This window comes from Phlebotomus papatasi, chromosome 1, assembly GCF_024763615.1.
Source record: "Phlebotomus papatasi isolate M1 chromosome 1, Ppap_2.1, whole genome shotgun sequence".
Lineage (NCBI taxonomy): Eukaryota > Metazoa > Arthropoda > Insecta > Diptera > Psychodidae > Phlebotomus > Phlebotomus papatasi.
In genome coordinates, this window is record NC_077222.1 from 70,059,252 (window position 1) to 70,086,522 (window position 27,271).

General features: G+C 32.9%; 2 protein-coding genes across 7 annotated transcripts in view; one reads left to right on the forward strand and one right to left on the reverse strand.

The window, feature by feature from the left end:
* Window positions 1-27,271, forward strand: part of LOC129799653 (dnaJ homolog subfamily B member 6) — a 70,927-nt gene that overhangs the window by 4,094 nt on the left and 39,562 nt on the right. For 2 of the 6 annotated variants that reach the window (XM_055843750.1, XM_055843767.1), the window contains exon 1: window positions 20,078-26,628. The exons of 2 other annotated variants lie outside the window; for them this stretch is intronic. The gene's annotated coding sequence lies outside the window, so the exon portion shown is untranslated. Of the gene's footprint in view, window positions 1-12,824; window positions 12,994-20,077; window positions 26,629-27,271 lie in introns of those variants that run through there. 2 more of the 6 variants (XM_055843759.1, XM_055843776.1) reach the window with 2 other exon arrangements.
* LOC129799675 (uncharacterized) lies at window positions 11,864-12,727 on the reverse strand. The gene is made up of 3 exons (XM_055843799.1): window positions 12,477-12,727; window positions 12,286-12,408; window positions 11,864-12,204 (listed from the first exon to the last, which is right to left on the reverse strand). The coding sequence occupies exons 1-3, from the start codon at window positions 12,620-12,622 to the stop codon at window positions 12,027-12,029; spliced, it is 447 nt and encodes a 148-aa protein (XP_055699774.1). The 5' UTR covers window positions 12,623-12,727; the 3' UTR covers window positions 11,864-12,026.

Sequence of the window (27,271 nt, forward strand, 5' to 3'; positions counted from 1 at the left end):
CATCTGTCAAATGTCGAAATTAAACAGCAAAAGCACCGATCCTTGGGTTATCGCATTGAAATTCGCACAGCTTTTGTTATTTTGAAAACAATGGGAAAAACGCGATCCAGAATTGGTTTTCAAATTTTAAGGGCAGAATCACATTGACAGTAAAATGCTCAATGTATTTCGTTAATTTACGCATTTTCATTGCAATTCTTACGCAAATTATTGATTACCGTATTACCTTATCTCATACTCGGTTTCACTAAGTGAAAATAATATAAGGAAATTGAAGAAATAAAACGAAAGTGCGATAAACGGTGAGCAAGAAAAACTGTACGATTAATTTCTCTTACAGTCCTTTTGTTCACCGTTTATCGCATTTTCGTTTTATTTCTTCAATTTTCTTATATTATTTTCACCTAGTGCGACCGAGTATGAGATAAGGTAATACGGTAATCAATAATTTGCGTAAGAATTGCAATGAAAAAGCATAAATTTACGAAATACGATTAGGCTACGGCGATCATTTTATTGTCAATGTGATTCTGTCCTTATTGTGGCCGTAGAAAAAATGGTGCTGATGAATGCCCTGAACTGAACACTAAAAAAACCATTAAAATTCCAGAAATTGTCAAAAAAAAAACCATGATATTATATACCATTTATACCATGATATGATCGTGAGTAAAATGAATTATGTTAGCTGCCGAATTTGTTCACTTTGAACCAAAACCGAAAAATCAAAAATTAACCAAAATTGCGCGAAATTGGGTTTGGATAAACTGGTCCCTCAACCACCATATTTGTAAAATCAGAACTCAAGGGAGTCACACATAATGGTTTTACAAGATCAAAGGTCAATCGAATGGTATTTGAGCCCGTTGGGAAGGTCTTGGAATTCTTAATAAGCCTGAACCGATTAAAATCGGTTATGAACCAGTAGTAAACCGATTTATGAAATGTTTTGAGTGATTTATAAATCGGTTCAAATCAGTTATGTACCGGTAATGTACTGGTTATGAACCGATAAGTAATTTTAATCCGCAAATCAATTTTATTACTCTTACAACTGTTTTGTGATGGATTATTTTGAGTGATCCATTAATCGGTTCAATTTAGTTGAAATCCGGTAAACGATAAAAAAAGATCGAGCACTTTGGAAAGCCTTTTTCTTGTTGTTTAGAGAGCAATGATTTTTCTTTCCCTTTTTTTGATATTTGAAAATATGGAATTTTGATAGGTACATTAGTGAGCATTTAGCAGAAGAATCACAGAATCTATAAGCTTAGCATGACTTAATAATATAAAATCATCAGTTTTTTGTCTGATGCTTCCCAGAGCGCTAGAGGCCGTCTTTTATTTGCAATACCGAAAGTGTGTACGGCAATAAATAGGTTTAACATGCAAGATTAAACATGGAAATAGTGGTTGAAATAAAACAAGAGATACTTTTTTCGGAGAGACATTATGGAGGAGGTGAAAAATGTGGGAAATATAATATGCCTGGAGAAGTCGTAAAAAAAAGACTTTGCTAACACTTTTACCAAAGTGTCGGAAAGATGGAAAAGAATGTCTTGGAGGTTTTGACTCATTTGCCCTGGTACAGTAAAATAATAAAATGTCCAAGATGTCGGGAGGAGGCAGCAATAAGCACGACTTACCTCTTTTACCTTTCTCAAAGTGATTATATTCTCTTATGTACAATTTTACGGTATAATAAATAGTCAACTGCGGCTAATGGATGACTATTAGCAAAATCGTGATTATCATGAAAGTACTTTGTCCAGTCTGCAACTTCTTGTTTTAACTCAATTGTTGCACTAAACACTTTTGCAAATTGAGGTTGAAAAAAAAGGAGAGGAAATGATCATCAGTGCTGGTTTGCATCAATTTATATATTTTCTTCAGAATCGTGTCTTGTTTTTCATTTCTTCTCCTTTTACACTAATTATAAAACAAATCTATTTGATACTATGTGATGAAAATACATAAATTGACTATCCATTTTCCACTTTTAATGCCAATTATCGTTTTGGTTAGATATTCAATGAAATTTCTCTTTGACCACGACTTTTTCACTTTTCTTTTTTGGTGTAAGCACAAAACAGACCAATGAACATTTGCCTTCAGGGTCATGTTTTGCTATTTACATTTTTTTTAACCGAATGATTTTACTTTTTTTACTGCTTTCATGTGTGGCCGAAGCCGAAGAAAAAGTCGCAACACTGCCCAGAACAGGCAAAAAAAACAACAGGTCAATTTCAATCATTTCAACAGGTGAAGAAATTTCTTTTGCCTACCACAGTAAATTTCATCCAAATGAGTCGGTTAGTCAATCCCAGTAAAAGTATTATATTTGTTTTTTTTTCCTGATGAATTACCTCTGCGCTGTTAAATATCTCTTAAAATGTACAATATCTCATAAATCTGTACAGTATATTGTGAGCTGATTGATTGCCCTGACAACAAATTTGGTAGTCAATTTAACTTTTTTTTTCTTTTCCTACGAATAAAATTATTATGGGTAATGTCTGAATTAGAAAATGAAATATTTAGTTATTTATTACTTGGGCTTGGCATAAAGTTTTTTAAGACGAATTATCATGTTTTTTTTACCTTTACGACTTATGCGGTGTGCGTAATATCTTCTGTTTTATAAACGGTGTACCCTAACTGCACCTAAAGGAAAGGCTATAATAAAACTAAAAAAAAAAATAGTACAAAATAATACTAAATGACAGATTATTTAGTATACGATTTCTTCGCCAAGTTGACGTATTCATGACAGGTATGACATATTTAACTAAAGAAATTACTTATGAAAAAGCTGCTTGAATGAAATTTCGAAATTTAATGATTTTAAGTACGACTTGTTCGATTATCCGCTGTGTTTGCTTCACTTTGCTCTCAGATCCGTAATTAACTCAAAGGAAAGCATTTTTTGTAAAACGAAAAAAAATTGATGAATTCTCTTGGTAGTTGAGAAAGAGCAAATGCGAGATCTAGTTGTAATAATTTTCCTTACTATATACGAATTTTCGAAAATACATTTTCGATTTCGAAACGAACGGAATAGTTCGAGGATTCACATTTTTGGCTATTTTGAGTGTTGACGCTTTGGTCGAAAAACTTAAAGCGAAGAAGAAGAAAATTTATATTCTCGATTTTTTGATCCAAATTTCTTAACGCCTTATTCGAAAACTCTTTCGAAAAGGAGTTTGAGAGCATTATTTTATATTCCGTTCCCAAATATTAAAATTAGGGTAATAAATTAGATAAATAAATGAATAAAAGACATTTTCTCTATTATGCGAAACATGAGGGGAAGGGGAGACCTGTGCAGCTTCATATAGTTGCAGTTTAATAAAAGTTGATTTTTCTATTTTATCAAATGAATGTAACCCATAATGGCCATATATTCTAATATCTAGAGTTTTTAACACTTCACATATCCTGAAAAAAAATTGAAGCCTAGCCTCAAAAAGCAAAAATAAAAAATGGGCCAAAAATTGCAATTTTAATGTGTAATAATTTTATGCATTTTTTCGTATTTCAAGTATCTTTTCGGAAAAAAAAACAACTATTACAAGTTATAGAGGGTTTATCAGAGTTAATATTTACGTAAAGATCTTTATCTCAAATGGGGCTGTTTTTGTGGGAAATTCACAAACATTATTACTTCAGCAGCTTGGGAAAGTGGAACTTTTATAGCTTTATAAAAATATGGACCACGATTTTGGGATATCACACTATTGTGGATCACATTATGCAAGCCATTCTGGAATATTTGGTTCATCCAGGGGTTCTTTACAATATCACAAAACTTAGCGAGATATTCGAAAATCTACCGGAAGCCTAAAATGATAGTTAACTTTATTTGCCGCTTTAGCGCTGATTGTTCTGCAATTTCGAATTTCGTTATTCTTGACACTTTAATCCAGGCTTGAAAATGAGAGGTTTTTTAATGTGAAAATTGCTTAATGCCTTAGAGTTAAGTCATTTTCACAAGAAAATCCTTTTTATAATTTAGTTGAATACAGCTATTTGGGGTAATTGTAAATAATTGTCGATATTACAACAAAAACTTTGGGATGAAATTTTGAGCTGGAAGACTCATATTCTTTTGAGCTGTCTCAAAATTCAGGATAGGTCTGAGGAAAATCCTTTTGTACAACACTATTTTGGTTAATAAGAAATGCAAAAGTACGTATTACAAGAAGGGACACGACCTACTAATAAGCATAAATTAGAGAATATTTTGTCGCATTTTAGAGATTTTTTACAACCGCAGCGCCACAAAACGTTTGTCAAGTGAGTTATTTATGTCTCTATCTCTCTCTCATAGTTGAATTACGTGCGATTTAAGAACTTTCAGTTTGAAGTGATATTTGTATTTAATTTCCTTGTATTTCTGCAAGATTCAAGTAAAAGGGTGTGTAGTGAAGAGCTACCTGTCTTCCGACAAAGATATCAAGAAGACAATTTCTTTTTATGTGAGTTTCTTTCTATTTATGTCCTTTTGGCGCAAAAATATTTATCATGGCACTGTGAATGAGCGGGATTAGTGTTACTATCTCGGCTATCTGCAATTTCCATTAAAACTATCAACACAAAATTTCCGATATTACACGATTTTTAGCGAGCTCAAGTCTGCTTTAATCGTCCACAATACCAACAACAGTGTGTAAACATTTGCTGCAAAAAGTGAATTTTTGTAGAATTTCAGCATGGGAGAACGTTTTTAATTTCAATTTCATTAAAATAAATCTCCTTTTTCTTGAACTTACTCACTTTCGTGTAACGTGTCGATTTAAATGTTGAAACTCGCAACGGGTTTTTCTGATATACCTTCGGATCTGTATGGAAAAAACCTCAACCTGAGAGAGCTCTCAAATCGGAGAGGTTATTACTGAACGTGAAAAATCATACCTAATTGACTGTCAAAATGTAGTGAAGAAATGGTTATCCAAGTGTCACAAAAACATCTGTTAGAAAAATAGCATAAAATTCATTTATAAGCTCAAAATTTTCCTATAAAACGGTTAAAGCAAGTAGATGAAAATTCCATTTAAATAATGATGTGCACACAGTTATATCCGGGTGTAATATTTACGGTGAAAATAAGGCGTACGTAGGTGGACAAATTTTGTACGTAACTGGGCAAAGCGGGGCAGATTTGTAAAAATCGACACAAAATTTTCAATTTCCTGTAAAGGAAAATCCAAGAATTTTCCGGAATTTTGTAAGGTGGAATTACGAACTTAATAAGATATTTTTTTTGACATTGTGTCGTAATTCATTCGGCTTGTGCGACATTTGCTAAAATAAAATTGAAACTTGAAAATCATTTTCTGTACGAAGCTGCAAAGGTTTCCCCTATCACTTCTTTCGCATTTCAGGTAATTTAATTTTATATGCTTCACTGTGTCCAACAGTGATTTGTTCGTTTAATAAAGGGTTAAATTTTTCGAAAAATGGACATTATGGTAAAGTGATTCCTGCTTATTTTACTGTTTATTTTTGCTTATTACTACTTTTTAAATTACAGTTTTTTTTGACAGAGGAATGTTCAAATATATAGCGGTTTTTAATGATCGTAAGAAGAGAACAATTTATCTCTTACTCGCCTATAAGCCACAAATTTGGCCTATTTTTACCAAGCAATTTATTGAACATTCTTACAGAATTTACTTTTTCAATATCTCTCAAGTAAGAAAAAAAATCCATTTATCATCAAATGTCATGACACTTGCGGTTTTCTTCACATTAAATTATTTTACAACACTATCATCAAATATTTTAGAATTGAGCTTTATAGGTATTCTTTTTTGTGCCGATTTTTCCAGTGAATTCAATTGAAGTTGTTGTGTTGAAGTTTGCCGAAAATATGTGGTAGAATGGACAAAGAGTGGGCTTGAAAGAAAGCGCGTCTAGTGCGAGAGCAGACGACTTAATTGGACATTTTACAAAGAAATTTACTTCCTGTGCACTTGAATCCCTACTTGATACATAGCATTAAAGTCAATTTAATTCAATTAAGCAAAAACATTTGCATTGAAATTACACACTGGAGATGTAATTTATTGAATTACATAGAATTGCTAATTGGGACAGAGAATTTAAATGTATTTGCTGTGTAGATCATTGCTGGGAAATCCTATTTAGCACAGTAAAGAAGTCTCCAATCTGATCAATTGTCTAGATTTATGTAGGTAAATTGGAATATTTTGGTATGCTATTTAGCTTTAATTTTTTTGTAAGTCTGGCTCCTTTCACGCGGTAATCTTGGAGATAAAACTATGAGATTCAACACTTCCCGCATGCGATCGTCTCGAAAAAAAAAATTGTGTCGATAAAGAGTGTGAAGTTTGTAAGCAACAGAAATTTTTGCCAATCGTTTTTATATATACCTTTTTTACTATAATATCATTAAACTGCTTCAGAGGAATTTTACAATCATCTTAAATGAATCTTTCTCATGGTTGTCTCTTGTATTTGAAATTATCCGCGATGGCCTCAAAAAAGATATTGGCTATATGGATTGACAGCGAAATTTCACCTGAAGGTGTATTGAAGACAATTAATTCAGCAACCGATATCTTTTCCAATTAATCATCTGATGATCGAAGAGAGGGTCACACGATTTAGTAGAGATTGCAATTTAGAAAATGGTGTGTTTGTTGAGCAGGATGTCAATCATACTGTCTCACTTTTATCGTGAGATCTCACCACCTTTTAGAGCGATTTTGATGCAAAGAAAAAGCGGGAGTGATTCTCATAAAGTATAAAGGAGAAAGATGCTGCCAAGTGCGTTGGTTTTGTGTGTTTTGTGTAAAGTGTGTACACAATTAAGTCGATCATTGATCACGTTTCACATTTACTGCCGATCACAATTTAAGACATTAGTTTTCCCACTAATATGTCCCACAAGAAAGCATTTCTTCAATGCAATATATTCTCTAAAGAGTGCAGATTATCGTTTGTGAATGCATCTCTTTCGTCAAGAATTCACAGAGTTAGATATTGATTTTGACGTTTTTAAGCTATCAAAATAACATTCCGTTTAAGATCGGAAAATATTGAACCATAATCATTTATAAGTTTGGGAAATGATATGAAGTCTATAATGGCTCCAGCATATCTTTTAGATCAGGAAAATATCATAAAGTCAAAATTCATTTTTTTTTCTTTCCCAAATGAATTGCATATGTCTGTCCTACTCTTTCGGTCTCAAAATTGGACTGAACTAACTTTAACCCTTTAAGGACGAGAAGGTCAAAAATCGGGGGTCAGAAAAAATCACTTTTTCTGACCTTTTAGAGCAAAATACGACTTTAGATGACTGTAGGAAAAGTTTCATTTTTGGGTCACCGGTGACCCAATCGTCCTTTTTTTTTTCAAAAAATAGAGTGAATTCCGACTAAATAACTCCATACTGAGATATTATTCAAAAAAAAATCTCTAACAAGTAATAATATAAATCTAAAGGTCCAGATATACCCAGGCTGATTCTCGAAAATATTTAGCTCGTAAAATTTCTCGGGAAAGGATCAAGTAAGAGAAATTTAGGAAAAGAAAATCTACTATCTGATCCTAAACGCTCAGTGTATGATACTTCGGTTTGATCCTCTACTTCTTCTTGAGACTTTGCCGTATTTCATGAAAAGAATAATCCTATAGAAGAGTTTATGGGATTTGCTCGGTAAAAACAATGCAGAATGTAAATGAATATCATGATAAGATAATCCTAGCGATTCTAGGATTTACATAAACGCCTAATAAATTGTAGTAGGACTGTTGAGCCTAGAAGAGTTTGAGGAAGAAAGCCAGTCCTTACAAATCAAAAGTTCCAATTTAAATCAAAAGTTCCAATCACTGTTAAGCTGGGGTGGCTGAGGTATTGACTTTAGTGTGCTATAACGGCGAGTAAACTCAAATTACATTATCGCTATACAGTACTGTCTCTCTATATGCACACTCTCTATATGCACAGCTTTTGTGTCGGTTGCATTCAAAATCAATTTGTTTACATTTTGACAATAGTAATAAAGAAAATTATTTTCTTGGTAACTAATTTTTCTTGTTTTTAATTTTCTTAATTCTATTTTTTCTGTCTCATATTATATTTAAAATAACACGGGAAATTCTAGAACAAAAAAAATGATAATTTATTGAAAGAAAGAAAAAAACCGTTGGGAATTTCAAAAAAAGTTGTGCATATTCAGAGAGAGAACTGTCAAAAAAAGTACCCAAACTGTGCATATAGCGAGACAGCACTGTAGTTACACTAGATCAGAGGTGTGCAAAAACCGTTAACAACCGAATAAACGTCAAAATAAGTTTGTTCGGGTAGCGTTTTGACCATTGACGTACATGTTTCATTTGACGTTTATTCGGTCTCAACGGTTCTTGCACACCTCTGCACTAGATAGAGTTGTCAGTATTCGACCTCATAGTCGGTCTTCTTCAGCAATGAAGCTAGGATTCAGATTCGTCAGACTACTTGGAACGGGTAATGGGTGTAATGGGGCTCAAATACGGGAGACTCCGATAAAGATTCTGATGCTTCAGAATGTTCTGGTGTGGACTTGTAGCAATTCTTCACACAAAATTCTTTTTTAATATATATTTATTGAGAAAAAAACGATGTCGAAAGGAGAAAAAAAAACAGACAGAACCAAGAATCGAACCAGCGGCACTTCCGTTATTTGTCCTGCGCTATACCGCTGCTCCAGCGCTCACACACATAAAGTGTCACACAAATTTTCTTTATTATGTGATGCGTAATGTGTCATTTTAAACTTTGATGACTTTTTTTTTAAACAAATTAACGAAATTTCGCACTTTTTGAATATACCACGTTTCATTTGATGACTTTCTGCGTATTTGAGCAAAGTCACACATTTTTCTGAATTTGATGACTCTAGTACTTCCCTGGTAAGAAATTTACTTTGGAATAGTTTTCGTATTTTTGGTGAATGATCAGGAAAAATTTTAAAATTCAACCAAAAAAGCTATTTTTGCTTTTTTCTGCTAAATTTCAAGCTATTTTAGTAATTACGGCGATTAGTCAGAGACTGTACAAAATTAATTTTGATCTTTCTCGCGTAAATTCTTTAAAATTCGGGCATTTGAGACTGAAATGTCGTCCAAATTAGAGAGAAATTCGGGCGTCAAACTGTTTGAAAATGCCTCAGTAATAAAAAATCACAACTTCAAAAATCACGGCAAATTTGAAGCAAGATAATCCTAATCAAACGTAAAATATGTCAACAAACTTTTGTAATATAATTGTCGGAATTAAAAATTAGCCCGATCTTAAAAGAACCGTAATAGCGAGAGTCTACTGTATTACTTTTCCTTTAAAACCCAATTTCCATGACGCGATCTTGCAAAAAAACTGTAAGATAAAATGTGCATAGGTGTTGTAGAAAAGATGTGCTAAAATTCTTAGTACAATAAAAGATGATGATCAATATGGGGTTCTTGTGTCCTTATAGTAGTTTTTTTTTCAAAAAACCTTTAATTTAATTCTCTGAAAAAACCCTGTTAGAAATCGCAGCTTTTAAAGAATTATTAAAAAAAATAGCTAACTATTTCGCTTAAATTTGCTTAGTCTTCAACAAGGATTAGTTCTTCCATCGGCTGTTGTGAATGTGAACTCTGTTCATTCCCTTAGAACAAAAAATTGTGCAAAAACCCCTAAATTTTTACATTTTTGTTTTTACTGGGACTACTGGTTTTCAAAGTTGCGATTGGAATGCCTCTTGCGTTTGACTGAAAAATTCTGTGTTTTCGGAGAAGTTTAATGTTCGAAATGACCTTTCCAAATATAGAAGCAAATTACAAATTGAGAATAAATTGAACTAGAAAACCGCTTTAATAAAATAGTTTAATAGCTCAATAAAAAAAATCTAATGTTTTTTCTCCATAATGCCTGGAAACTACTTAAATATATCAATGACTAACAAATAAGTATAGTAAGGTGGGGTAACTGGATCGTTTTCCGAAGAATGCTACTTAAACGCTTATTTTTGGACTGATGAAATTCTTTTTTACTTCTTCTAAATCCATAGAATTATTCACTGTTTCATTCAGAAACATAATATAAAAAAAACATTATCAAAAATATTAAAGAAAATTTATAAAATAATGATAGGATAAGTGTGCCAAATTTCGGCATAGTTGCAAATAAGCACTGAAGTCCTAAGTTTGAAATGCAATATTTTTAATTCACATTAATATTTCTTGTTATTTCCTTTTCGGGAGGGTTGTGTGGAACCTTGAAAACTAGTTCATCATCTTTGTTTTCTTTAAATCACTTCCTAAAATATTGAAAAATTAATAAAAATGTGGACATTGCTTTGGGTAGTATTCCGGCCACTTTGAGTGAAATTCCGGCCACATTTTGTAAAAGACGGATAGAAAATTTCAAAACGTCAAACGGAACGAGTTTAATATTTAGTTTAATACGTTTATATGATCCACAAGTCCTGAGATCTTCCGTGTAATTTGTCCTGAAGACCTGAAGAGTAGCATCTCAAATTTACGAGCAGATTTCCGTAGCAATTTGTCCTTCATGAACTCTTCCAAGGCCTTTTCCACATCATCTTTTCCATGGAAGGGATGGTGTTTTTCTGTGGACATTTTAGAACTCAGAAATTGAAAAAAAAAAAATAAAATGAATAAGAAATTTAAGAAAGCAAAAGATGTTGCCGGAATAGGCAACACTACCTCACCGGAGAGACGCTTACAAAGTATCTACTTTTTTACGCGAAATGCAGAATCCAGCTGAGAAATTTTACCCGAAATTTAAAGATTGATTCACTATTAACATAAAAAGAAACAATCTTTAATGAAAACTAATCAATTTTCATGAAAAACACCGAAGGAAAACCCTCTGCACTTCACCACAAATCACAAGACTGCTAGAAACACAAGAGATCTGTCATATTTTTTGTAAGACTCTTTCCACACTGAGTTTTTACAACGGAATTTAAATTCAAATTATACCTAAAATTTAACGTTCTTTGTGTTAATACATCCTAAAATGAATAAATATTTAAAAGTAAAATGAATTCATTGACTATTCGAAGATAACATACATAATTTTAATTACAGTAGAGTCTCTTAAATCTGAATCTCTCAAATTCGAACGCCGTTTGGATTCAAAATGTCAATTGTGAGGTTATGTTAGAAAGTTCGTATTCTTCTTGGTGATGAAAATCATATATATGTGCTTCTTCCTGAATGTTTACATACATTATGATCGTATAAAATGAAAAGGAAGTATGTTACCACTAAGACTTGCGAGAAAGTACGGGAATTTGATTCAAAGTACAATTTAATCTCACACAAATTTCGTTAGTTTTGAAAAAATCGTTCGAATTTGGGAGGTGAGAAATGCCAAAAATACCCCCCGAGCGTTCGAATTTAGGAGACTCTACTGTAATTTATTTCCATGGCCGAAATTACACTCAAAGTGGTCGAAATTAGAATCTGGCCGATATTTGGCACACTTACCCTATACTAACAATATGGGAAACCTTTTTTTTAAGTTGCAAAGGTTCCAAAGTAATTTTTCTGATTCCTTTGAGAGAATCATAGCTATCACAAACGCCTCAACCCTAATATAGAGTTTTCTCTCTTGGCCAAGTCCAAGCATTTCATCTCTTTTATCAGCAATCGTGAATCGGTGATTTATTCATTTATACTTCTGGTTTTATTCCAATATAATGAAAATTGATGGTTTTATGTGTATTTAGGTTGCTGAATTCGATTTCACCTGGTTTTATTATTGTGAATTTTTTTCCTTTGCAATTTTCTGCACACGTGGTTATCAATCAATTGAGCAGTGTGCCAAGCTCATTTAATGCCATTTTTCACATTCATTTATTTATTTATTTTTTTATTTTTCTCTACATCATTAGGAATAATTATAAGGTTGTTTGTTTCCAGCAGACTTGAAAGAGTACAATTTGGTTCACTTTATTGATTTTAATTGTGAGACAATGAAGAGCTAAAAAAAGTCCTGGTCAGGCTTACTTAGAAGGAGTGAGACTGTCCACATGGTCCAAGTAATCATAACTTAGACGTGCAATCACAAAACTAGATCCTAATCCTAAGATCGTATGCAGGGCGTTGTTCTTAGGGACAACGGTACGAATAAATGCCCATACAAGAAGGGATCCCATGCTGAATAAAACACTTCCAACAATGCTGCAGAAGAAAATAGGAAAAACAAGGGTTGATTTTAAGTGTAAATATGATCCGGGAGTTTCAAATTCCGGACACTCTTACCTGTAAGAAGCACGCGTTTTATGAGGCAATGCTCGTAAGTGTGGCCGGCCGTAGATGTAGAGACCACTTCCAAATAGAGTCCAGTAGAGGAGGTAGTTTGTTACGTCTCGATTGGGATGGAACCTTTAAACCCAAAACATGGGAATAGTAAGGGAAAATAGCCGGAAAAATTGTAGATTTATATGACTTACTTGTACACCAATGAGGGATTCATAACATTTACTGAGAGTGCCGCATAGCTAATCATGCTCGAAATGGGCGCATAATAGTAGCAAACGTTGTATTTTGTTAATGGTTTCAGTTCAATAGACTTCCCCGATGATGGTACCACAGACATGATTAGTTTTTGAATTATTTCCTGACCACAATTACCACAAAAATTTTTGATGCACAAGAAAAATTTCTCATTACATAATGACAGTCAAGAATACCAACTGAGACGAGTTGAATGTTTTGATATTCTCTCTGTTTCTTTACCCTCTCTTTATCACGAATTCTCTCGTTCTCTCATGTTTCTACTTTTGACACAATCGTAGTTTTAACATACAGTGGGCAGATGAAGATTTTATTCACATAATTCCTCGTGTTAGTTTGGAAAAAATACATTTTTCATTGTTCAAACACTAAAATGTTGTAATATTAACACAGTCAAAAAACGAAGGGAATTATTGCAACATTCATGTGAAAAAAAAATCACTTGGAGGGAAGGTAAGGTGCCTAAACACAGCACAAAAGCAATGTTGTCAATCATATAATTGTTGAAATTCTTGGAAATTAAAAAAATAAAGAATTATATTTATGTGTAAACTAGTGGTAAGGGTCAATACCCCTTTTCAAGACCACACACGTTCCTCTAAGTTATTTTAAAATAGAAAATAGACGATACATTAATCTATATTTCATTAGTAATTAAAAACAAATTATTTTGCGAATCAATTAAAACAAGTATTTGTGCTTTGCGTGCTTAGAATATTAAATTTCTATTGAAGAAAAAATGAAGAGCATAATTTTAGAAGGGGAAATTTTGTTTATGATAGGGTAAGTGTGCCAAATTCCGGCCAGCTTGCAATTCCGGCCACCTTTTTTGTTCCTCAAATTTCCATAAATTTTTAGTTTTTACATAATATATGAGAATGAAGGTGGCCGAAATAGGACACCAAAGCTATGTTTACATTTTTATTCATTTTAAAATGTATTAAGAATTATTTTAAAGTAAATAAAGACGATAAACTGTCTACAAGGCTCTAACCGACACTCCTTAAATAGAAGGAATGAAAAAATCAATTTCTATTAAAGATATTACATTTCAAACTTGAGACTTTGGCCCTTGCATGCAATTATGCCGAAATTTGGCACACTTACCCTATATTAAAGAGTTTGAATTTGAATAGAATTTTGCTCTTACACTGAAAAAAAAAGAGGCTGTGATTAACTTTTTTTCGTCATAACTAACACTTTTTTGGTGTAAAAATATATCAACATTTTTTAATGTTAATTTTACACCTTTTAAGAGTAAAATCAACATGAAAGAAGGGCAACTTTAACCAATAATACACCTAAAAAGGGTAATATTTACACCGTTTTCGGATCAATACTGCAGGGTAAAATTAACATTTCTGGAATGTTATTTTGACTTTTTCGGATTTCTCTCACTCAGTGTATAAATAAATTCTGTGAGTTCTGACAGCATATTTATTCATTCTTTATTTTTAGTTCTCAACTGTTCCGAAACTGTACTCAACTGTTTAATTTTCAATTAATTTGGAGAGATTGCAGTTTTCAAAGATTCTTTTCATTTTTATATTTTCACAAAACACTTTCATTTTTTTTAATTGAAAATCAATTTGTTTGAATTAGATTAGAGGTTAGCAATTTGGAAAAGTTGGGAACTTATAAAGACAGTCATATTCAATTTTGAATCATGTGTATGATGCATAAGCGTAACTGGTTTACGTCTAAACTAAATTATTTAGATTTTATATCGACCGTTTCTTCTGTGGACAAGGACATAGTATCAACGAATTCACATACAGTGGCGGCCATAATAATAGAATCAGCTCCGCAAAGACCACTATTTTACCATGAGCATTTTTGTTTATTCCAATTCATTGAAATAATTTTGACATAGTAATGTTCAAATAATTGCCTTACGTCAAATAAGTGTTGTTTTGGCCGCTAGAGGTCTCTATTTTTCACAGAATACATCAATAGTGAAATTCGGTTTGAACAACACAATAGGACCACCTTTATTTAAATTAAAGAATGTGATCTATAAATCAAATAAATTCGTATAAAGCCATATTTAGAAACCATAAATGACAGTTTTACAGTTTTTTTTTGGCCGAATTGAGTTTCACTATTGACGTATTCTGTGTAAAATAGAGACCTCCAGCGGCCAAAACAATCCTTATTCTACGATTCTAATAATTTGAAGATTTCTACTGCAGAATGATATCAAATTGGGAAAAATACAAAAGTTAAAAAAATAAAAGCTTTGCAAAATTATTCTATTATTTTGGCCGCCACTGTATGAAGTCTAATCCTAATTTAAAAAAGGTAGCAAAACTTGACAGTCTTTGCGGAATGCTCGAACTCGTGACTTAGTTGCTATACCTCAAAAGGATTTTTGCATCATTTACCGTTTTTCGGTTCACAACCGATTTAAACCATAAATCATAAATCACTCAATAGATCCCCAAAGTAGCTTTAGGAGTAATAGAATTAATCTTTTGTCAAAAATTACTTATCGGTTCATAACCGATCTATAAATCACTGAAAATATTGCCCAAAATACCTTATGAGTAACATAATTACATTTCGAATAAAAATTAGTTATCGGTTACGAACCGGTGCAGACTTGTCAACAATTCCAAAACCTTTCTACCGAACCCAAAAATTTACCCCATTCGGTTGAGAAATATTCTCTCTAGAGCCCTTTTATTCCTTAATTTCGAAAAATCGTTATTATAGAAATGATTTAACGGTATTCTCCTATCACTGAGAAAAAAAGAGGGTTAACATTTAACATTTTTTCCTCAGAAATTTAACAATTTTTAGGTGTAAAATATCAACATTTTTTCATGTTAATTTTACACCTTATTAAGGGTAAATTTAACATGAAAAAGGGTACCTTTAACCCCTAATACACCTAAAAAAGGTAATATTTACACCGATTTTGGATCAATACTGCAGGGTAAAATTAACATTTACGGAATGTTATTTTAACTTTTTTGGATTTCTCTCAATGATTTGGATGACATGTCAGACTGAAAAAACTTTAAAATATATCTGAAAATGAAAAAATCGCAGTAATTCCACATGGGTTCACTGTCGAAGTGACATTTCTTCGATCCTATTTATTTACAAAAGACAAACGTATTGCTTAGGGGAAAGTGCCCATGCTTTGCACGCACGGTCTCAAGCTTTATAATAACTAAATTTTTCCTATGTTTTTCAATAAATGTGATTAATTGCACCCATATTTTAAAAACTAGGGGAAAGTGTCCCATATTTAAAATATATTGCAGTCACATTTAGTATAGAAAAAATTTAACCATTATAAAGCTTGGGAACTTGCAAAGCATTTGCACTTTTCTCTATAACTTATATAAAACATTATTTTCTTTAAATGCCCCATAACATTCTAAAGATTTAGGGCGAATTTTTCAATTAATGTGGATAATATTATATTTTTTTGTAGTGCCTTAAATTCCTCAACAACCCAACCAACACTAAAAGTGCTAAAAATCAGGACTTTGTGGCTTAATTTTATTTACTCTATTTTGCTGAGTATTTTGCTTAATTTACACATTTATTGTTCTTTGGCAATTCCTAACGGTGAAGAATTTGCAAAGATAAAAAAAAATAATTTGATTTTCGTATTTTTTAATTTATTTTTAAATATTTTCTTGAATATTAAAAAGGATCCTGAGAATTATAATAACCTCTATGCTCACAAAAATGTTGTTGGAAAGTTGCAATTAAATTTAAATTCTAAAGTGAATTAAAAAAATAAAAATTTTACATATTTTGATCTTTAAAATATTTTTAAACCGATGTATGGTTAATTACCCAACAAATTTGCTTATTTCAACCCTTATATAACTTTCATATTTTAGAATATGCAATGCAAACGACTCTTATGATTGTTTAATAAATTTTGCGGTATATATTCCTGAAAGTTTTGATAGTTAAAAGTAACTTTTAAAAACTATTTGAAAATGTGTTAAAGTTGTCGACCTAATTGTAATTTGAATATTAAAAATGAAAACTAATTCCACTGTAAGTAAGATCCGGCTTGAATCTGCATTGGCATCTAATAGTTCTAAAATAAATTTTATATGATACTGAGAGTGAAAATTGTTTGAATTGGTTTGAGTTTAAAATTAAGGTGTTTGCAAAATATTTGAAGCGTGAAACCCACAGACCACATTAATTTGTTTAAAGTTTGTATAGTTAGATTAAGTATTTTGTATTAAATCCATTTTCTTCGTTTTGTTACATGATTTTGTGTGTCGTAGAACAATTGCGGAAAACTTTCAAAATTCACTCATTTGTCCATTAAATTGGTGGTGTAAAGGCAAAGTAATTTCTTTTCCAACAGAATGCTCCTAATTTGTAATAAGGAGAAAGGGTGATGTATACAAATTTGCAAAATAAATTGAAGAAACTTAAAAGGAAATTTTACACAAACTTCTATTTTTGTCACAAATAATCACTCTGGAAGATAAAATATATACGTATGTGTTTTAAATGTACAATTCTCGAAAGTGCATTACAATTCACAATGGGCAAAGAGTGTCGTCTTTCGAGCCATTGGTGCTGAGACATGTTAGGTTTGAATTTCATTTGAAAGACTTTTTATGTTAATTCTCCAACTCTGACGAGCTATTGTTGGACTCTCTTGCTGTGGTCACAAAGAAATACTTTTTGATACAGCTATGTATCATATGGTAAACTAAGCACGATATAAAGTGTGAGACACGTTCTTGAGAGTGTGACAAAGAATGGACAAAAAGGCGAGACATAATGAATAATTTCTCATATGAAAATATTTTGGAAAGATTGGTACAGAGAATCCATTGGAGGTAAAAGTGGAAGTGTCAATATTTTGATTGAGAAATTGAAATTATTGTATAAACACAATGGACTGAGAGTGAAATAAAAATATCCGTAAACACGTTCTGCCATTGATGATTGCAATTTAACTCAATATTATTTATATCTTAAATAGTTTTTGTATAAATTTCTTATATTTTTCCTCGAGACACCACGATTTGATATTTCTCTCGAAAAGATCATTATTCAACACCAGCCACTTGTCTCAATGCAATAAAATGAGAATAATAATTGCGCTGCAACATCAATTGCTACACGTAACATTCTTTTTTGCTTATAATATTATCGTCATCCCTGAGTTTGCAAGAAACACCTCAGTCCCGTCCATCATCAACATGCCACGGTAGTTTTTGCAAGAATCACCTATTCTTTGTGAGAATACTGTATTCCCTCTTGTCTCTCCATCCCTCTTCAAACATCCATGAAATTTTCAATCAAAGAATATCAATACAAAATATTCACACGACTTCAATATATATGAGTGTGGAATTGAGGAACTTTAACAGTAATTGGGTTTCGCTTCAGGAGACATGAACAAATGCAATTTTCAATGTAATGCCCAAGCTATTGAGTAGGTTTTTTTTAATATTATTTAGCCAATGAAAACATTCATTTCATAAAATAGAAAGTGTTTGCAATTATGTGCAATGGTGTTAAATCAAGATACAATTTTATAAAGTGTGTCTCATTGAGAGGTGTGTGTTGAAAAAAAAAGACATGTTTGAGATGAGGAAAAATTTTAATACACACCTCTTGTATTTTTTTTTGTCTGAGGTAACATCTTAAATAGAGAATTTAAAATAAGCAATCTTTATGCCAATCAGCTGGTTTTATGCCTGGCACTGTGTTGTGACGAAGGAGAATGAGGGACACGATTGCAGACAAAGTAACTATTAATAGTGATTCAATGGGGAGAAACTCGTATGTTATCTAAATTGAGTGGGAAATGCTTGATTAAGCGCAAAGGGGAGGTAAATTTGTCAGTTTATCACGTCTGTCTGTTATTGTTATTTTATTTGTTTATTTATTTTTTCGTGAAACCACTTCCTGCAGCTGGTGAATCGATTTCCGAATAAACAATTTATATTTCCTTAAATGAAGGGTAGTCGTCCATGTACGAATTTAATTTAATTTCTTTTTGCAAAAAAAAACATTATAAAATATCCACAAAGTTCCTCAAAAAAGTAATATAATATTAGATTATAGGAGAATGTGAAAATATTTAAAAAAAAAAAAAGATAGGGGAAAGTGGTCTGCCTTTGAACGTAAAATGATGTTCAAAATTTGAGATTTTTTTCAGAGTAAACTACAACATGAGTTTTAATTTGCACTACACCAAAAAATTCTCTTGTTCATTGAGCTTATATGCTTACCCCATTCAGGACTCACAAGTCCTCAGTTTTTCCTGGTGAGAAACTTGAAAATGTGATGTCGATATATTCAAAGGCAGCCTGCATGGTCTGCCTTTGAATGTGGTTAGGCAGCCTTTGAATGTGGTTAGGCAGCCTTTGAATCTTAATCTTTCACTGAGAATATTAGGTCTGTAACATTAAACGGCCCATAATTGATTAGCATGAACCCTAATGCACTCAATAAAACAATCACTGTAGTCAAAAGTCATTATACAACAACATTTTTTACATTTTTCTGAAGCACTGTTTTTCACTTGAAAATTTGTAATAAAACGCAATTGAAGTTGACAATTGTCAGTTTGAAACATCCTGGCCGGAGCAAGACAGCATGTTATAAGTATTTGTATGACATTCGTCAGACCAAAGTAGGAGTTCTATTCTGCTCCCGGACAGGAAGCTGTCAGATGTTTCAATGCATGGAAAAAGAGGATTCAAAGGCACACAACATTAAGATTCAAAGGCTGCCGCAGAGCAATATTTGCAAACTTTTATCACCCACAAAAATTGTCTCATCTGAATCAAAATGTATTTGGAGAAATACCATCCAAGAATAAGCTTCTATGATTCACAATAGAAGATTTGTTCGAAAAATTATTTTGATTATGAAAAAACACATGAATTGTGGAACATCAAAATTACAGTTTAGAGCTCAGTTTGGTTTTTTTGCCCTAGCACCTAGAAAATAAGAGCTAGGGTCTGCATTTTTTATGACTTGTGAGGATTATGAATAGCTATCTAATAGTTAAAAGAAAAGAATTTATGCTTTAAAGAAAAATGAAAAAATTACAATATTCAAAGGCTGCCGCATTCAAAGGCAGACCACTTTCCCCTATAAAGTAACACACAACGGATTTATTGAATCACTCAAAAGATCGCCCAAAGTAACTTAGGAGTAATACAATTCGATGGCTCCATTCCATACTATGCTAAGTCGACTTAGCCTTAACCGAGGGATTCCTCGATTCCTGAGAGCGAGATCTGCAACTGGTGAAAATTTGGTAGTCATCCGACATCCGGGTAACAAGATAGGGTAAGTGTGCCAAATTCCGGCCAGCTTGCAATTTCGGCCACAATTTTTGTTCTTCGAATATCCATGAACTTTTATATTTTGCATACTCTAGAGAATATGCAATGCAAAAAATAATAAAAAAATGTCGCTTCGACGAGCAAGTTGATTTGAAGAAGACATTGAAACAATTCTTGAAGGGCAAGAAACTATGAGAATGAAGGTGGCCGAAATAGGACACCAATATTATGTCTACATTTTTATTCCCTTTAAAAATGATTAAGAAAGAATTTAGAGAAAATAATGACGATAAACTGACTACAAGGTTTCAAGAAATACTCCTTATTAAAAAGTAATAAAAAAAATTAAATTTGTATTGAAAATATTACATTTTAAACTTGAGACTTTGGCGGTTGCATGCAAATATGCCGAAATTTGGCACACTTACCCTATTTATTTATTTTTTTCTGAAAAAAATTAAACGGGTAGCTAGCATGAGAAATCGCAAACTTTAAACGTCTCTCCTGAAAAGTTGTTATTCTGAGATAGAATAGTATGGAATGGAAGCGTCGAATTGATTTTCCAATAAAAATTACTTAGAGGTTATGAATTGGTTCATTACTGCTTCATAACCGATTGGATCCGGTTTAGTCTTGTCAGAATTCCAAGACCTTTCTAACGAACCCCTACATGACACCAAACGTAACATTATCTAGGGGACATTTGGTCCTTATACAAAAATTTCGCTGAATCGTTCCCAGTAACGGTTTTTAAAGGTCAAATATAAAAAAGGCTCTGGAAAGCGTATTTCTTAACCGTTTAAGGACGAGATCGAGGGTCAGAAAAAATCACTTTTTCTGACTTTTTAAAGCAATATGCAACATTAGAAGGCCGTAGGAAAAATTTCATTTTTGGGTCACCTGTGACCCAATCGTCCTTAAAGTGTTAACCGACTGGGGAAATTTTTGGTCTCGGTGGAGGTGTCTTGGAATTTCTGAGAAGACTAGTGAATCGGCCAATCGGTTTTGTAGTGAACATGAATCGATAACTAATTTTTACACGAAGATCAATATTATATTACTCCTAAGCAACTTTGGGTGATCTTTTGAGTGATTTATGAATCGGTTCAAATCGTTTGTGAACCAATGAACGATAAATGATGCTAAAATACTTTTGAAGTACAGCATCATAGTCATGAGTTCGAGTATTTTACAAAGCATTGAATGCTTTGCTATACTCATTTCAAATGAATTTTTATCCAATTAGTTGAGATTCCTTACAATAGTAATAAACATTTAAGAATTCTATTTCATTAAAAATCGTTAAAATTTACAGTAAATTAAATGCAAACCTAAAAACATGTTTTTGCGTAATAAATGATGCCTCTAGCACACTATTTAGATTTATTAAAATGCAATAAATCAAAATTGTGTTTCTTATTACGTTGTCTTATATGCAAAATTTAATTCATCGAATTATAAATGAATTTTTGGAGTGAAATTCAAATCGCATTTAGAGTATAGGTCCTTACGATAAAATCAATATTTAAAATCTTAATAATCTGAAAAAGAAACTTTTGTTAAATTATCAAGAAAAGTTTGTCAAAAAGATGTTCTTGCATACAGAATATTGGAAAGTTTTGTTTGTTAAATCTTGTTAAAAGTTTGTCAAAACTGCGAGTGTAAACAGTCTATTGTATACGCATTTCCCTATTAAATTAGCCGGTTTTTGTTGTAAACATAACAATTTGGAAAGCGGAAAATTAAGAAACAGGTCATTTTCATTGCGTTTGTGTGCTAAAACCGCTCTTTTCATAGTCCAAATTTTACAAAATTAATCTATTTTAATTTTTGAAATATTCTCAGAAAAATAATCTTTCTGTATTTGCAAAACCATTTTTTGTAATTTTGATTTACTTCAAGTTTTTTTTTTAATTCTTGAAATTAATCCAAGGTATAATTTAGAAAAAAAATCATTGTGCATGCATAACGTAAAGTGTAATTTAAGGTTTTACATTAAGGCGTTTAGGATAAATAATCTTGCATGTTTGTCATGTAATCAAAAACTTGTACAAAATTATACTACTAATTTTGTAATTTACTATTTGGCATTCATTATCTTCCTGTATAATTTCAAAACTTTGCATTATCTGTCAAGGCTAGTTTTATGGTTCGTTGGCGAAGATACCTTCAGAAATAGACTTTTCTTTAATTTCAATTTTCATTTAATTCTTCTCCTTTTCTTATACAATAGTTTCTCAGTTTGATTTCCGCTGGAGTTTCTTTTTTCCACAACACCGTGAAATAGTCAATTTTGACAAATTTCTTTTAGCGCTCTTTTTTTGCCTTGAAAATGACTTTCATTTTCCACGAAAAAGATGTAAATTGAGCAATTTCTACACTCAACCATTCATCAATGACATTTGAAGCGCGATAAAATGTTGCTTCCTATATTATTTTTCGAGAAAATCTTAATCGGCAAGAGAGATATGTAAAATGATTTCTTTAGTCAGATAAAGAGTCTTTTTTCTATTTCATAAACAGTTGAAAGATATTTTCTTCAATTGTACCTTTGTTGGTAATTCACTAAATTATGGCCCTTTTGTCTTTTCTAAATGCGATTATGTCTTTAAAGTCTATGTGAGTTCAAATGTGAAAGGAAAATAAAATAATGGGTGAAAGATCGTTTTATTTGCTACCGCGCGGAATACAATCTTTGATGGTCTTACTTATAGGGAGAAGATCAAATTGATGATTTTACTTGGATAAAATGAGAAATTTCTCTGTGCACAATCATTCTTTAAACGTCTTTACTATGTGATGTTGCATTTGGGTGTAATTTATATGCAAGTGGATAGTATTAAATTTCAATTTAATGGTTATTTATCTTTCAATGGTTGAACCTATGGTGTGTGATGGAATGAAGAGGTCCCTGAACCATACAGTGTCTCTTATTGCCCATTTGCCATAGTGTTTCAACCTAGTACCATTGAGTGCTAAAAGCAAAGAGATGGGCAGAGAAATAGTGTGGATTGGTAATTTGTGTTCTTGTGTATGCCATCGATAGAGAGTTCAATCGATTTGATACTGGTTGACATGGGTGATGATGAGTGTGCGAGGCTTGGATGAAGTTTTTTTTTGTATTAAAGAAGAATAGAATGAATACTTGTATTTCTTGTCTTTACTTGGGTTTCCTTCTGCTTTGTTCACCTGATATTTTTCTTGATTGGGGTTCGAAGGGGGATGTGAAGAAAGAATTGAAAAATTGCCACCAATCCTGGTCTGTTTCGCTTGGTTTTTTTCCTTAGCCGATGTATCCGCGATGGTTCTATTTTGCTCACTCTGTGTAAACCCATCAACCGTCATGCGCACACTTGGTCACACGCAGTTGGAAGTTGCCAAGAGTGATTGTTGTTTCAAGTGCGCTGCGAGATGGGGAGCAGCATAAAAATGTATGTGAGTAGCATAGGAGCATAAGTACCACCCAGAGAGTGTGTCTGAGTCTGGTGCACTCTCCTTTTGTTAACTTTCCGTATCAGGTTGTGTGGATTAATTTTGTGTGGTGTGACCACACGAAGGAGTGTGGCGAGTTTATGTCTGGTTGATTATATTAACTCAAGAGAGAAGAGAGTTTGCTGACAGTGTCTGGTGAACATCAACATAGGGCGAATTCACTCTTTTATGTCAGGTTCCCGGTTTTCGCGTATGAAAGTAAGCGAAGCGATTTAAACTAGATTTTGTTTCCTCTTTTGAAGAAATGACAAAACTTGTTAAAAATGGAAATAGGATTATGTGTTTTGCAATTTGAGCGACACATATGTTTTGTAAACAAAAAAAAAATGCTTTCTAAAGATGTTTTTGACATTTAATAGAGTCGCTATGAATAAGTAAGAACTGGCAGAACTATTTCGAAATCAATTAAGGCGTACTGACAAACCCTTACCTAGATCTCATCGGTAGTTATTTGGGCGCGGGAATTGTCCTGCCTTATGCCCTAGAGACACTTTCGACTTCAGTCGAAGGACTACTTAACTTAATTGTAATCAAAATATTGATTAGATTACATGTCCATCAGTTTGTGACTAATCCGTCTGTCTTTTTAAACCCAGAAACAGCTTAGTGGAAAACTGATGGGAATTTAGTCAAATCATTATTTTGATTATAATTATGTTAGACCGTCTCTGGGCTTAGTGTGGCCAGGGCGTTATATACGGGTCTAAAATGCGTGGAAGAATCCTCTTCCCGCGACTACGAATTTACAATCTTCTTGCTAAAGACTCACGTTTCAAACGAATATCTGAGAACTGGCAGGATGGACAAGACCATAGTTCTGCACAGCAGATGTTTTGTCATTATACTTAAATTTTTAGACCGGAATACTATTGATAGACTGAAATAGGTCTTTTTGGCTTTTAGCAGTTGCGAGCGAACTGCTGTTGATATGTTATCATCTAAAGGGTAAAGGCTCATAATTTTGCCCATTCTGCTTATAAGCATCGATGTTCCAAGTTTGAAGTGCGATGTTTTCAATACTAATTCACTTTTTTTGTTACTCTCTTTTCAGAAGGGTTGTTCAGAAACTTGGCAAGCTATTTACCGTCTTATTTTTACTAAAATTAGTTTTAATACGTTTTATTGATATGTAGAGGTGAATTTGACTCTTATTTTGGACAACTTGGTTATTAATTTGGACAACTTGGCTGTAAATTTGGACAGCTGATCCGCCTCAACAGGATGCCCATTGTTCTTCATTTCATGAACCAAACTTACCAAGTCCTCTTCCTGTTCATGTAAGGGAAACGTAGAATGTCACAGAAGCCCGGAAACTTTCCATATCATTCATTAAAGTGAGTTGACTTCGGTAATCCAAGTACGCTCGAATTTGTGCATTCCCTGGCCTTTCAGGGAGCCTTTCAAGGCATTTCTCGCTACATCTTTTTCGTAGAGATGATGCTCCTTTGTTTCTCTAGGCATTTGTCCAACCTAGTCATCCCAAAAACTAAAACTTCACGAAATTTTCAGAGAAAAACACCTGTCCAAAATAAGGAGTATCACATCACTGATTGGTAAATGTCTTAAAAAATTTCCCATTTTTTACACGAAAAATCTAATTCACAAGGCAAATCTCACTTCAGGTCAAATGTACAAATCACCACTAACATGAATCAACACAATATTCAATGAATATTTTGGCTATTCAACTCACTCAGGTTCAAACATCCAATTGATGATAACCCATGAAAGAACATTTTCGTCGTTTTGTTTGACTAATCTAAGAGATAAGATTTTACCAGGGGTCAGTTCTCCATTTCGGATATTCCGATGCATCCAGGCCACCAATTGGGCCCCTTATGCTTCCCCACTCCTATTCTATCTTATCCCCCGATACGGGTGTAGCCGCTCTATATCGCAGCTGTGTGTGGACAATCAGTGCCGTTACTATATCACAGCATCCCTTCTCGGTGTGTGTTTGGGATCAGTGACAGCGAATACTTATATCGACTGAAGTACCACTTTCATGTCGAAATTCGTTTTCGTACCAGCCTCTATTGTTTTTAGGCGGTTCACTTTTTTGCCAATATGCACCATTGACATTACTATTCATTCATTCACTGGACGAATTCGAAGCCGATATGGCATGAGAAATCTTTTTTCTGCTGCCGCTCAGCTCCGAACCCACGACCTCGCAGTCTCAGAGCCACTGCTCTATCCACTGACCCACTCTGGGTGCTTTGACTAATCTAAATTTGCGTGAAGTGACGGAAAGCGGTGTCGAAGGTGGCACGAAGTGGTAAATCAACCCTATTGTTGTGGGTCAGATGGAAGATTAAATGCTAAATAATCTCAGAATGAAAAAATACTCACACTAATGCTTGTTCACCGGATTGAAAGTTCTCCCAATGTATGGTCAACTATATAGAACTTCCATGAACCCATATAGAAAAGATCATTCCCCAAACTCATGGAGACTTATGAGCCACTCTGTTGTATGAGATTGTGTCTGTGGAGCTCGAGTTTTTCTCTCTTCCTCCACTGTCGATGATATACCCATATAGCATATACATTTGGCTCGGTTAAAAATGTTTTACAAATCGTGCCCGAGTCAGTTGAAATCGGTACCTGGCGCAGTTGAGTTGTATAACATTGGCGTTAATTGAATATTCACTTCTCAAATTGAGAATCTTCTCGAAAAAAAAGAAAACAACAAAAAGACGTCTTAGCTCGAGATATATTTATCAAAATTCAAATAAATTCAAGACGGTAGAAAATTCTTATAAATACATTTTACCGAAGGAACGTTGTGTGCGTTGGCGCAGAGATACCGAGAATTTTGGTTGTTGAAGAATAAAAATCTTGTTGGAAAGTTTGAGTTCAAAGTTGAGATAATAATACTCCCTCAAGGAATCACGAAAAAGAAAATCTCTTTGGGGGCTTATATTTAAAATATAAAATATCAATGGATTTGTAAAAGAACTGTGCTATAAAGAGGAGAAAGAGTGTAACTATAATATTATTTATTTGAAAATGCCACAGTGAAGTGACAAATTAGAAAAAGGGCTGTGCCCCTCCTTTGTATAAGTATAATATAACCTTTTTTGGGAGATTTTACGACTAAAATGTAAATTGTGTGTGCGACCCAAATTTTCTGTTGGGGAAAAAACGATATTACATTTATACGACGAGTTCGAAAACATTCCACGTAAAAAAGAGTTTAATAAATTGCATCTCTTGAGGCACTCCTGGCTTTTTCATCATATTACAAACTTCACGTGCAATTGACAAGGAATTTAATTACCTAGAATTGAAAGTAAGTCATTTTATATGTTGCTAGATTCAACTACCATTGGTACCATGGTCTCTTTTATCAATTTTTATATAGTCAGGGGAATATTTGCGTCAATATCAGCTGTGTATGAATGCGCATGTCGTTGTTATCAAGAAGCTCTCATGGTTATCCTATTCCCAGTTTTATGCACGTAGAGAAAGAAATATTTAATCATGTATTTCCTCTTCTCTATTAGCACCACTGATAAAATGTGCTATTGGATATCAGAGTGTGCAAACTTAATGTCTTCTTATCAGCTTTTCTACATCGTTTTTTTTTCTTCTTTTTTATAAATAGCACTTTTTCGCACCTTATCTTTTTTTTCCTATGCCCTCTCCTTGTCTGAAAATTTAGTTATATATGTTCGTTTTATTGACAAAACTACATGAGCTCAGTATAAGCATAATTACATATGGCCTTGTTGCACTGGTGTATTTCACATGTAAAGTTTGCTACTATACTTTGAGCAATTAACACACTTGATTTTTCACAATTTTATTCATTCAACAAGGAATTTCTGAGAGATATTTCAAAATATTATACATATGTGAATAAGAGGAGGAAAATAATTGATTTCTATTGAGTTTAGATTGTATAAGACTGTCTTGGGTGATGTGTTGTGTGA